The 13,732-nt window shown below is 50.2% G+C and overlaps 1 protein-coding gene across 2 annotated transcripts in view; it reads left to right on the top strand.

The window, feature by feature from the left end:
• The window catches only part of LOC148106773 (ral-GDS-related protein-like), a 93,876-nt gene extending 81,724 nt beyond the window's left edge, over positions 1 to 12,152 (top strand). Inside the window, exons 2-8 of one of the 2 annotated variants that reach the window (XM_087860463.1) lie at positions 5,192 to 5,266; positions 6,935 to 7,302; positions 8,076 to 8,291; positions 8,669 to 10,536; positions 10,651 to 11,181; positions 11,562 to 11,683; positions 11,876 to 12,152. In XM_087860463.1, the coding sequence (XP_087716589.1) occupies positions 5,192 to 5,266; positions 6,935 to 7,302; positions 8,076 to 8,291; positions 8,669 to 8,776 (767 nt within the window). In that variant the 3' untranslated portion in view covers positions 8,777 to 10,536; positions 10,651 to 11,181; positions 11,562 to 11,683; positions 11,876 to 12,152. The remainder of the gene's footprint in view (positions 1 to 5,191; positions 5,267 to 6,934; positions 7,303 to 8,075; positions 8,292 to 8,668; positions 10,537 to 10,650; positions 11,182 to 11,561; positions 11,684 to 11,875) is intronic. The other variant, XM_087860464.1, reaches the window with a different exon arrangement.
• The last annotated feature ends 1,580 nt before the right edge of the window (positions 12,153 to 13,732 follow it).

Raw genomic sequence — 13,732 nt, 5'->3', positions numbered from 1 at the left:
ATAATGCCTCTAAGTCCAAAACTGTTATCACACTTAGCAGGATTTCCTTTTCTTATGGCTGATTAATATTCCGTTATGTAGGTAACACTTCTTTATCCATTCACCACTAATGGGCACTGATGTTTTCCTTGTCTCAGCTATGGTAAATAAAGCTTCTTGCACATGGAAGTGCAGGTATTTCTTAGACATATTCCTTTGTTTTCTATGGAATGTTCCCAGACGTGGAGCTGCTGGACATACGGTGGTTCTGTGTTCAGTGTGTTGAGGACGCTCCATACTGTTTTGCACAGTGCCGGCGCCAGTGCGCATAGGCTCCTTTGCTCCACATCCTCACCAGCATTTGTTGTCTCTTGTCGTTGTTATGACAGCTGCTCCAATTGATGTGATAGGTCATTGCGCTTTGGGCTTGCGCATACCTGCTTATCATTTGTTTATGTTCTCTGGGAAAGTGCCAGAGCACTGAACACTGTCTCTGGGGTCCAGGGGCAAGACCAGTCTCCATTAGACCTTCAGGGTCCTCGTTTGGACATACAAGGGTGGGTGCGGAATCACTCTTCTGGCTGAGGTGAGGGTGCTGGAATAGTAAAGAGGACACCATGGGAGTGGACAGAAATAGGAGGAAAGGGAGGTTTCTGTGGTCCCTTATTCTGCTCTTGGAGCCTGGAGATCCTGCTCCTTTGCCACTCTGAATCTGGAAAGCCACTGCCCTGAGGACACCCAGATAAAAGCACCCCTTTCTTTGGTGGTGTGCCTGCCTGGGGCTGTACCACTAGAGAAAGAGAACGTGATGCAGGGTGCTTCCTTGTCCGTGGTGCCTAATCAGTTCTGCTGGAGATACTGGAGAAGGAAGAGTCAGGCAGAGGCCATTGTGGTTGTCCCCTTGCCCAGAAACAGCTCGAAACTTTTAGTTGCGCTTCTCCCTACAGTCTAGCTTGTTAAAAGGGGAGGTGGGCTCCACGATCTTCTCAGTTATTCATTCAGTAACTATACACTAAGCACTCCCCTATGCCAGGTACCTTGGTGGACCCATGAGGAGAGCTGAAAATACCAAGAGCTCCCTGCTTTTAGGGGCTCACAGTCTAGAGATGGACACAGCACAAACCAAAGACGTGAAAGAAAAGAGCAAGTGCTATATACGACGACTGAAGTGTGTAATGAAGGAAGGCTGGGGAGTCATTGGATAGGAAAATATGAAAGGCCTCACTGAGGGTGACATTGCTGAAAACAGATTGACAAAAGGGAGCTAGACCTGCACACGTCTGTGTGCGGTGTGTCAGAAAGAAGGGACCGCTGTTGCAGACACTCACTAACAGAGCTGGTTTGGCCAGAGGAGGTGAAAAAGGCAGCCCCCGTGGCTGGAGGGACACTAGGAGGAGAGCAGAGGGGAGGGAGGAAGGCAGGGAGAGGTGCTGAGGCCTGGGAGACTGTTACTTATCTATTGTTCCTATGTTTCTGCCTTGCCCCAGTAGCCTGAATCTTAAAATGTATATATTTAATTTCTCACAGTTTTTGTGGGTGAGGAGTCCAGGCACAAATAAGCATAGTTCCCCAGGCTCAAGGTGTGTCAGAGGCTGCAGCAGTGACTGAGGCTAGACTGGCAGAGGATTTTCTCCCAAGTTGGCTCACATGATTCGGGAAGCTGTTTGGACTCAGAATCTGAGTTCCTGTGTGTCTTCTGGCCTTGGCACAGGCCAAGTTCTCTGCCATGTGTGCTTCTACACATGGCAGCTCAAAATATCTGTGCTCGATTTTTGGTTCAGAGATCAAGAAGAAAAAGGGAAAGGGAGTGAGACGCAGAACACAAGAAAAGTAACTAGGAAGTTAGAAACTCTTTGCAATTGAAACTTAGACATCACATTTCATCACATTGGCTGCATCCTATTGGTCAGAAGCCAGTAACTAACCACCTAATGGGTAGAGAGTGATGCCTATACCACAAGTCTGGATCGGTGGGAGCCACTGTGAAGGCTGCGCCCCTCATAGACAAAAATGAGGCAACTGGGGCGCCTGGGTAGCGCAGTCCTTAAGCGTCTGTCTTCGGCTCAGGGCGTGATCCTGGCGTTATGGGATCGAGCCCCACATCAGGCTCCTCCGCTAGGAGCCTGCTTCTTCCTCTCCCACTCCCCCTGCTTGTGTTCCCTCTCTCGCTGGCCGTCTCTCTCTGTCAAATAAATAAAATCTTTTTTAAAAATTTTAAAAAAATGAGGCAGCTGGGTCTCATTCTAAATATAATGGGAAACAATTGAACAGTTTAACTACAGAGGACAGCAATATCTGCTTCTTCGTTCATTTCCACCCCATCATAGTGCCCACATTTACACAAGGCCAAGTGGGAAAGTGTTCCAATATTACATTGTTGGAACCCAGGCCTCTGTTGAGCGGCCCTCCATGCCAAGTCCCACCCCTTCTTGTAATTCTTCCATCCTGAAAATTGTGCTTCAGATACACAGGGGACCACCCCACCCATGTTACATTATCCACATACACCTGATGATGTCTCTAAGAAGTGGATTCTAGCCTGATCCCCACTAAGCAGCTTGGGAAAGTGGGGAATATGTGAGAGACACAATGATTTAGGACTCAGAACTGGGAAAACAAAGAAAAAAGGTCTGAATTCAGTTCTGTCTCCTGAAACCTCAGACCCTGGTTACATTTCCAGAGAGTGGTGGCTATGGCATTTTTTGCTCATAGTGTACAGTTAAGGAGATGACATGGGGGAGAAAAGTAAACAGTTCATTGCCAAGGGACGGCAGAGGCCAAGGTACTGGAATCTTGAAGAAGCGACCTCACTTCCTTGGTGATAGGCCCCAATTGAACTTAGAACTCTGGTAACCAGGCACATCCATTCAAAGAAAGCCTGCTTTCCAGCTCACTTGACTTGAGACGTTCAAGAGAACAAGATGTTCTGTTGCTGTATTCCTACTTTCAGGGGCTTTGGCCCAGAAAGTCCAGAGAGAAAGACTTTCACATCATTGTAGTCGTCGTCTCAGCCCGCTTTTCCGAGCCCTCTGGACATGTGGCAGGAGACACCAACAGGTAACACAGGGCAGCTCAGAGCAGCCCACTGGAGAGCAGGCAACAACAGTGATCCTACTTCAGCAGGCCCACACCTCTTGCCCCTCACTAAGTGTGTGTGTGTATGTGTATGTGTGTGTAGAGGAGGGGGCAGAGGAAGGATGCCCTTCCTGGGCAGAAGCAAGCTGCCAGGTGTTGGAACCTGGCCCATCTTTCATGTTCACACCCCAGGTCATAGCAGGCAGGATGAGAAGCTGAGTGCTGGGGACCAAGCTCAACCACCTGTATGTTAATCATGAGCCCTAGGGTTTCATCTGGCTTCCTCTTTGTTGTATGTCTTTTCTGCTGCTCCTCTTAGCCTTAACTGGAGAACACGATTTCTAATGGGGGTGGCCCCTTGTGGCAATGTCCCGTGACGCCACTAATGTCTCTTGGCCCCATATATATGGGGCACTGCATTTTCGGAGCTGCACCCAGGAGATCATTGATGAGCTGGTCTGTGACTTTAACTATTCCAACTCCCTAGACAAGTGTCAGGTGCACCAGACCACCCAGGATCAGTGCTGCCTGAGGTGAGAATGGGAAGAGGGTTCTCCACACCCAGGGCCCCCACACAAATATGGGGACAGACCTAGGGCCCTCCTATAGTGTTTCCACATGAGTGTCCCTCAGGCCCAACCACAAAGTAATCCCAATATCTACACCTCCACCACCAGCTATGGGATAAGGTAGGAAGACTCTTCACATATATGGGAATGGTAGGGAATATAATTAATGTTTTTTTTGCAGTTTAGGGGCGTAGGTTATTTTGTTTTGTTGTGTTTTATTTTACTTTTCCCGAAGCCATGAGTGTCTTTGTACTGTTTTTATTATTTTCCCTACTCACCCAGGTATCCTGTGTAGAACCCAGCTCCACTGTCCTTGGAGAACGTGTCCAAGGCCTTATAAATCCTCACACTAAATAGGGTGATTGAACATAAAAGGAATGGTGGGATGAAGTCATTCTATATGTTTCTCTATAACGCGTCATTTCTCAGAGTACATCAAATCATTGTAGGTCCACCAGGTCACAAGCTGTGTCCTTATATGTCTTTTTGGACCTCCGTAAAGGAGGTCGTCAGCCACAGTAATTCAGCCTTTCAAGGCTGGTGGAACTTGACATGATTCAATTCTGTTGCCATTTCAGCAATGCTGCAAGGAACACTTAAGTGTCTTAACAAACTTTTTTTAGCTGCTAGATCTGCCAGAACATAGAACCACAGATTGGGTGGAAGGCCTCTGATGCTTCCTGGCCCAGGTAGCTGGCTCTATCTTTTCAGAGTTCCACCCAGGACATCTTTGATGAGCTGCTCCAAGGGTTCAGCTACTTCATCTCCTTTGACAAGCAGCAGGTGCATCAGGCCACCAACAACATCCAGTGCTGGTCTGGGGTGAGAATGGGTCCAAATTCATGTCCTATCTCAGGACCCACAGATGATCAGGGCAAGGCCAGAACCCACACTAGAAACAATTGGCTGCCCTGTGGCCTGCCAAGGAGGGTGGTTTCCCCTGAACCTTTCTCCCCATGTCAGGAACAGACCAGGCCTCATCAGCATGGGAGGAATGCCATGCATTCCATGCTCTGGACAGTTCTCAGGCCCAACGTCTATGATCTCAAGCAGCGTTGGAGATGCTAAGCTTCTGCTTTCTCCTGTCTGCAGTAGGGATGTTTACCGATGACTTAAAGGCATAGAGTTCTTAATAAAGGCTATTAAAAGAGAGAAATGCTATTGTTGCTCAACTAACAAAATGGGTTAAAGGGAACAATGGTTTATCATTTCACCCCTAAAGCCAATTGCACCTTTAAGCCTAGAGCCCTTTTCTGGGCGGGCCTTCAAGTCCCTTTTCTTGCACAAGTTCCCGAAGCGTTGGGAGTCTCTGGTCTGAACGCCAGACCCTGATCTTCCTGGTGGTTCATGGAGTTGAAGCTGAGTACACTGCGCTCCCCCCCCCCCCCGTCTTTCTGGTGGGGAAAAAGAATTAATCCTGTCCCTGGACGAGGCCTGCATGATGCTGATGCTCAGAGAAGGCACAGTGGAGCATTTCATACGCTCCCTGGTACCATTCTTCCCAGATATAAACATATCAAATATCACAATTTTCTGCATAATACCATGTGTTCACTTCACCCCAACAGGTCCTGGGCCAGCAGTTCAACAGGTGAATGCCCACCCCAGGCACAGCACAGGAGTGAGACTCCCACCTACTAGCTGTATGTCTTGGGAATGTCACTGTACCTCTCTGAGCTTCACTTTCCTCTTCTGAAAAATGGGGTGGTAAGAGGCTGAATCTCATAGGGTTACTGTAGGAAATCATGGGAGAAAACACGGCACGGGCTTATCTGGGGCCTGGCTCTGTAGAAAAGGCTGCTGAATATGCTGGGCATCTTCATGTTTAGTAGTTCTCGCTCTCCAGTGAAGAAGCTCTCAACCTCAACCCTCACAGGCCTGTGGCCCTTCTGGGTTTACAAAAGCAAATGGAAAGCTCATAGTTTTCCTGTTTGCAAAGGACTTCTGAGATTCCATCTAGTTGGTCCTGGCACTGGTCCTTTATGTGACCAGATTAGGGAGTCACTGGGGGCAGGCAGAGCCGCCCAACGTCCACTCAGTATTTGGAAAGTACTGGTTAGGAGTCATTCATTCAATAATATGTATTAGGCATGTAGTAATGCAGGCACTTTCCAGTCACTAAGATAACTCAGTCGACAAAGTAGATACAATGTCTGGGTCTCAATTTTAGTCAGAGGGTCAGATAGTCACTCTACACATCATAAGCACCCATGTCCATAGTTCATTAGATGTGACATCTTCATGGCCTACTCTAGGTGTGAATAGATGCACCCGTGTTTGTACCATTATGATGGACTATAACAAGTAAAAACACGGTCTTTGGGTCCAGAAGGAAAGACTGCTGCCTCCACAGAGCAGGGTGGGAGATACAGGGGTTGTGGCTGGGGAGGGACTTTCAGAGCCATAGATCTCACAGATCTCTTGGTTTCCATGGGAGGGCTGAATTTGGGGGGCTTCCTGAAGAAGCAAATGAGTCAAAAAGAGCTATGGATGGGCCTTCAAGCCCTCTGGGAAGCAGAGCACAATCTGGGCTGAGTTGGTGCCTAAAACATCCACCCCTTTGATGGTCTCATCTTGCTCTGCCTGCCCCTTTCCGTATCCACCTCTGCTGACCACAACTGGGGCCAAGAATAGAAGCTGTGGTGAGCAGACCACTCACAAATCTGCCTCAAACTTAAGCCCTGATACTGGTCTGCATGGAAGACAGAGTAGACTAGACCTATGGCCGTGAAGAGTGTAAGTGGAAAAACCACTCATTCAGGTTTTCTGGATGAGCAAACCACTGCAAAGACAGCTACAGAGGGGTTGGAAGTGGCCTGGGGCCATCTTCTGGGACCCACACAGAAAGAACGGTGCTGTGGGAGTAGCATGTGGAATGAAAGGCCAGGCCTCTGACTGTGCTCCACATATGACTTGAGGTAAAAGGGGGGGGGGGCTCTGTACATCTGAAGTGCCATGACTGGGACCTGAAAAACCATGCCCCCATTCTCCTGCTGCAGCGGGAACTTCTGGAGCCTGTAGAGGCAGAGGGTAAGGGAGATTGCAGTTTGGGAAGGCTATCTGGAATGGGGCTCATGGATTGGAAATTCATTGGATATATTTTTTTAATATTTTTTTATTATGTTATGTTAGTCGCCATACAGTACATCCCAAGTTTTTGATGTAAAGTTCCATGATTCATTACTTGCGTATAACACCCAGTGCACCATGCAATACGTGCCCTCCTTAAGGCCATGGTATATGTCCTGTTTTTGGAAAGGCACATGGAAAGTCAGTTATGTGGATGAACCTTTCTCTTTAACCTGCTCCAGTGCCAGCTCCAGGGCTCCTTCCAGTTGCAGAGCCAGAAAAAGGGCCTTCTATGGAGCTAGAGGCAACCCCAGCTCTGCATCGACCATCACCTGCAGTGTCAGAGCCAGCCTCCCCTCCATCAGCTGTTGCAGAACTGGAACACATGCTCCCATCATCTCCATGTCTGCCGGGTGCTGAGCTGCAGTCAGCTGGACCATCAGCTTTCCCAGGAATTTTCACTCCAGCTCTGACAATAGACATAGAGCCCACTGTGACCCCAGATGGTTCCTGCTGTGTCACCCCAAAGAACCAGCTGGGTGAGGAGAAGCCTGACCTCCTGGACTTCCCTTCCAGGCTTGTGACAGAGCAACTCACATATATGGATACGGTGAGCAGTTAGGCTCTCAGGGTGGGGCAGGGACAAGCGTTTCTTCTGCTCTCGGCTGCCTTACACCTGCCTTTCCCTGATGTGGACTCCTATGGTCTGGGACCAAATCTCAGCTCCACCACTTCCCAACCCTGTCAACCCGTCAAGGCGCTTAGCCCCAAGCTTTCACTGTCCAGCTGCGGACTGTAGCGAGAGACCCTGATAAGCACTGATACGGAGGTACTAGGGAGAAGAAATGAGCCAGAATGGAGAGACCAATGGGCAGGCCCTGGTCCCGTGGGTGGAGGAGGGCAGCTCCCTGTGTTCAGTCAAGTCCATGGGTCGCCCACCCACTTGTTTTGGAGGCTGAGTACCCTCAGCAATTACTAGGTATCTGATGTGTACTTAAGTGCAGGGCAGATAGATAAACCTGTGGTTGTAGCTATCATGTGAGAATGTGCATCTGAGAGGGGAGTAGAACCAGAGGGATGAATAGTTGGAGGGGAAGAGTCCCCCTTGGGAGGAGCCACCTTGAACAGCAGCGTGGAGCTTGGAGTTTGTGAGGATGATCAGGATGCAAATGCCCTCCTTCCTTCCCTCGTCTCTATTTGCTCCTGGGCCATCCCGTCCTGGGCCCCTCAGTGAAAAAGAATGGAGTGACATCCAGGGACTCCAACCAGGCTCAGGCCACATTCTCAGCTTTCTGAGCTCTAGCTCTGACCTGTGACCCCTATCTAAGACACTAGTCTTGCATGTGAAATAGCTGGGTGAACAAACCTCCCCCTGTTCTCTAGGAGCTGTTCAAGAAGCTGCTGCCCCATCAGTGCCTGGGCTCCGTCTGGTCCAAGCGCAATAAGCCTGGCAATGAGCACCTGGCACCCACAGTCCGGGCCACTGTCGCCCAGTTCAACGGTGTGGCCAAGTGTGTCATCACCACCTGCCTTGGCAACCCAAGCATGACAGCCCGGGACAGGGCCATGGTGGTGGAGCACTGGATCAAGGTGGCCAAGGTATGCAACGGGAAGCCCAGCCGAGGTGCTCTCCTGAGTCTCGGGCACTGCTCTTCCCTTGATCAGGTCTCAGGGTGGAAGGCCCTGGTCTTTGCCCTAGGGACTGTGCAGTCCCTAGGCTCTTCCTTCCAGAGGCTGACTGTGACTTGCATGGCCCAATGTTGGGATGCTCTGTTCCTCCTTGACTTCTTCCTTGGAGTGAGGTAAAATCCTTTCTCTCCCAGCAGTGGGACACTCTGGGCCTCACGTGTGCCCTTCGGCAGGTCCCTGGACATCTGCTTCATCCAGGAGGAGTGATTTAAACTGAGGGTGACTGAAGCTCTAGAGAAAATCAGCCTCCACTACCCACGTGACAGCTCATTCTCTTCCCTCCCCAGGCCTGTCAAATCCTGCAGAACTACTACTCCCTGAATGCCATCGTCTCGGCTCTGCAGACTGTCTCAATATACCACCTCAAGAAGACATGGGAGAAAGTTTCCAGGTGAGACGGTCTCTCTGCATGGACGGACCAGGATGGATGAGGGGTCTCCCAGAGGCCTGTCCTCTTCCCCCTCAGCCAGCTTGGACCTCCTGGGAAGCAGCAATCCCTGACTACAGGACCTGGGCTGGCAGGCGGGTCTCTCAGCCTCCCTGGAGAATAGGCCACCATGTCTCCTGCTTTAGAAATCAGTTTTCCTAAATGTTCCCCCACAAGGCTGAGCTGAATAAATATTTTCATGTGTTTACTTTACAACCACTAAACTCTGCCCAATTGAAACCAAAATTGACCAAAACAGAGCTGCTCAATTAATATGGGAATGGAGTCATAGGATGACCTACATCAGAGCTCTGTCCCATGTCCTACAAAGACCTTAGTGCTCAGAGGAACCCAGAGAAAACTGTTATCCAGGCAATTTGACACTTTGGGGTTCTCAAATAAAAGGGACTTGCACTCAACCCTGCCACATTATTCCTCCAATCGTCCTGCCTCCTTTCCCTCTATTCAGGAAGTGCTTTCAAAACTTTAAAAAGCTGGGCACTGAAGACAACCCACAGAGCAGGAAACTAGTCATCAAGGTAGCATGGAAGGTGCAGGTCTGGAAAGAGAAGAAGGGTGTGAGGGAACAGGGTCCTGCATGGGTGAAATAGGGAATGGCCTGAAGCATTCCTTGGAGAGGGGAAGCCTTTGGCATGAATGTGGTGACAGGTTGGGGTGAAGATTCCGTTGGGGGTGGAACAACCAGGTGCTGCTCAACCAGATTCCCTAGCCTAGACACCCTGTCTCTCTGTGTCAACAGCTAGTCCAGATGGACACCTGTACAAACCTTGAAAGCCCAGAGGACAGGGCTCTGCTCAGTGAAGGGGTTGGGATGGGTTGAGGGCCACAACAATAATGATAGTAATACGATACTGAGTCCTCAGGAGACGATGGGAGGTAGGTAGAATTCTCACTTTTCCTGATGAGAAAACAGGCTCAGGGAGGCCAGGCTTCAAGCTCAGGGTCACACATAGAGTGAATGTTGGAGCTGAGATTTTTCTAGAATCATCACATGGCATGCTTAAGGATAATGTTTATCAGTTATCAGCTGACTTAAGTCAGATATCTAGGGTCTGAATTAAAAGATGGTGGGGGCAAGTGGACTGAGGGTATTACGGTCTCAAGGATCTTGTCCTTGGCCCTGCAAGAGCAACCATCTAATAAATCTGCCACCCTGGTGATGGCCCTCCAGAGAGCCTAGAAGAAGAGGCTGCAGAAGAACGTGAGTGTGCCTGAGGCCCAGGGCCTCCAAAGTCAGAGGAGAGGGGCTTCTCCCTGAGGGCTGGAAGCCTCCAAATCAGTACAGGTGGGACTTCAACTCCAGCTCCACTTCCTGTTGCTTCTAAAATTCTTGTTTCAAAGTGACCAGCAGGAGGGTCTAGAAAGCTGGATCCAGAATGGGTTTCGGGATGGGGAGGAGCCCAGGACTATATACCCTGTGATTTTCTAAAAGCAGGCTCTGGAGGTGATTAGGAAGAGTATGATGTACTTGGAGGGTGAGGGGAAAGGGAATTGAGGGGAGACTGCTAAGGGTCCTAGGCTGCTCCATGTGGGAAACTGGGGTGGGCCAGGAGGCTGCAGCATTTTCAGGGGAGGGTCCCTGTGGGCACCAGAGAGCAGGGACTCATCCCAACCCTACTGCTCATGACACAGGGTGTTGTCCCCTAACTTGGCACTTTCCTCACTGAACTGGTGATGCTGGATATTGCAATGGAGGACTATCTGGAGGTGGGTGAGCCTGAGGATTGTGGGGGAGGGACCAGAATCCGGAGGTTTGGGAGCAGAGCGCCCCTGTACTGAGCCCTGAGCTCTCAGTACTTGGCAAACCTCCCCTCATGACAGCCTCACGGCTACCCTGTGAGCCTGGGGGCTGTTGCCCATCTCAGGGATGAGCGAGGTGAGGCTGCAGTTAGGCCACGGCTCCCGGTGCCGAAGACTGGTGAAGCAGCAGAGCTTCCTGAAGGCAAAGCTGCATGAGGTCTGTCTGAGTGGACCTCAGCCTCCCCCGGTGAGTTTGCCCGTGGGGGGAGAATGAAGTCAGGACCCTCCACGTCAGCAAGCACCTCAGTAGCCGCAGCAGCCCCTTCCTGCCTGAGGCTTCGGCCTCCCCTACTGTCTTCCGAGAGGGTGGTGCTGCAGGGTCCCGACCTGTAGCCAGTCCATCTGCCCCATGTCCTCCTTTCTCTGGACCCCAGAGCCTGGCCTACATCCCAGGCCCGCTATCTGTGTATGCACGGCCCCCTCACGGGTCCTGGCCATGGTGCAGCATGAGAAGGGATGGGAATCAAGTGCTCCTAAGAACCAGGGGCCTCATTCTGATGGACTTTGTCTGCTTTCCAGGGGAATGAGATCAACCACCAGAAAAGAAATAAGGTGAGCATATGTGGCGCTTCCCGCAGGGAAGGGTAGGGAGTGGGCCTCAGAGATGTCCCTGGGAAGAACATTGCTTGGCTCCATCCCCTCCACCTCACATTTCCTGGGATCCCTTGAGAAGAAAGCAGTGCAAGACCCATCCCATTAGGAGATGGGGACAGACACATGGCATCCAGGAGAACTTCCCGGAGGAGAGGCTACTGATATTCACCTCTGAGAACAGGTGGAGACCGGATGAATCTCTAGGCTGGAGGGTGGCCATGTGTGCCAGGACCTGGGATGGGTCCCCGGTCCTGCTGCTCAACCCTCACCAGACCCTGCAGCTCCCCCCCCCCCCCCCCCAGGCTCCCTATACATCCTGTGCTTCTCTCTCTGCTCAGGAATACCAAGTCATGACGGACATCGTGCTGCTCCAGGTGGCTGCCGAGAATTACACCCTAGAGCCCGAGCATTCTTTTCGGGCCTGGTTCCAGGCTATGGAGTCGCTCAGCGAGGCTGAGAGGTGAGGCCCATCAGGATCTGGGTGGGTGAGGTTCGGGGTGGACTCTTTCTGCTGGCCACTCCTGGGATCCTCCTTCCCTGGGCAGCCTCAGGCCTTGTTGCTGGGGCGCCTGACTCCAGCTGTGGGCAAACACTGGCAGGGACTCTTGAATGGAAGCTCCTGGGCAACTCACAGGTGTCCCTCTGTCCTTAGCTACACCCTGTCCTGCCAGCTGGAGCCCCGGTCCTAGCTGGTCAGCAGCACTCAAGAAGGAGAAGAACTGGCCGCAGTCAACCTCAGGGCTGAGCAAGTGTCCAGTGGCCCTGCAGGGATTCCTCAGCAGCTGGGGATTTGCGGTGCATGCGCCCCATGTGTTCCACACCCCTTCCTCCCATCTATTTAGTTATTTGACGGGGGGCAATATTTATTCTCTTAAATAGTAAGTGGTAAATTCAAATATTATTATATTAAAGCCCTTTTTTCTTTTAGAGCCCAAGAGTGTGGTTTGTTCTTTTACTTCCTACAGTAACGTAAAAGATATAGACTCTCATATTCATTCCTGAACTAAGGAATCTTAAAGCGTCATCAGCTATTGTATGTGGGAGGAAGGAGAAGAGCCAGTCCTCCTCCCTAGCTACTCATACAATCCCGAATTCCTCCATCACCACAACTGTGCCTGGAAGTTTGTTGAATGCTCCCTTCCTCGGAGATAGAGCAGAAAAGACTGTCCCAGGTCTTGACCTCCTGAGTAGGAAAGTCAAAGTGTGGACCTAGGCCTGTATCCCCGTTGCTGATGCTCTGTGCTACTGATCTGCACTTATCACTCAGCTACGGGATCATTAGTCACAGGGCAGGGGGGTTTCACCATCCGTGTACACTCCCAAAGTACTGAAGTGTACACATTTCCCAAACACTGACCACATTATAAGGTGGCCTCAGTGGTCACATAACCCAGAACAACTATAGATGGATTTAACAGCCAGCTCTGGCATAGTCATTAGAGTGAAACTCACATAGAAAGTCCACATGCTCCTGGTCAGTCCACTGATTCTGAGAGCTAAGAGGCCCCATGTAGGACAGTGCAGGCCAACAGCTGTCATAGCTGAGGTCATTGCTTGTACATGGCCCAGAGCAGTTAAGAATCAGGACGATAATTTAATGTAATTTATGACATCACCATACCATGAGAAATGCTCAAATCCTGTAAGTCCATACCCAAGATACAGTGGCAAATAGGAATTTAAAGTAAAACTTGGCTTTTAGCTTGGTGCCCATCACCCTTGTTGCAAATCTCCTAAACAGCTGGGTTAGGGAGTGTCAGTGTTCACTCCGTGCCTCCTTTACTTTCCACATTGTGCAATCTTGGCACCCTTGTCACAGATCATTTATCTATGTACGTGTGAGTTTATTTGGGGGCTCTCTGCTCTGTTCCACTGGTCTATCGGCCTGTTTTTATGCTAGTACCATTCTGTTGGATTACCGTAGCTTTGTAATATGCTTTAAAGTCAGGAAGTGTGGGGACTCCATCTTTGTTCTTCATTCTCAAGATTGTTTTGGTTATTAGGGGTCCTTTGTGGTTCCATATATATATTAGGGTTTGTTTGTTTGTTTGTTTCTATGCAGTGACATTGGGATTTCTGTAGGTCGCTTCCTCTAGGACCTGGTGGTTGACCTTCCTGTTTAGTGTCCCAGAGTCTTAAGTTGTGCCTGTCATGTGTGCACGAGCCCAGAAGTGCCTATACATGAATGATCAGATCAGGCCAGCAAACTACAACCAAGAAACAACCAGCGGAGGGCAAGTGACCTCTTTTTCATCTTTGGATTCTAGAACTGTGCTCTCCAGGGTGCTAGCCTCTAGCCACATGTGTCTGCTTATAATTAATTTTACACCAACATTCAGCGAATTAAAATAACACCACATTGCTCAGTCACACTAGCCACATTTCAAACGTGCGCATACTAATTTGAATCTCCGGTGGTAAGTTTGGAGGTAAGAGCTGCAATGTGCCTGTAGAACTGAGAGTGTGAAAGCTGATTCATTCAGCATCTCTGTCTCATTCGAAGGTTTGT

The sequence above is a fragment of the Ursus americanus genome, unplaced genomic scaffold (genome assembly GCF_024610735.1).
Source record: "Ursus americanus isolate L20-20 unplaced genomic scaffold, mUrsAme1.1.p SCAF_65, whole genome shotgun sequence".
NCBI classification, from domain to species: Eukaryota; Metazoa; Chordata; class Mammalia; order Carnivora; family Ursidae; genus Ursus; species Ursus americanus.
This window is presented reverse-complemented; position numbering and strand designations above follow the sequence as displayed.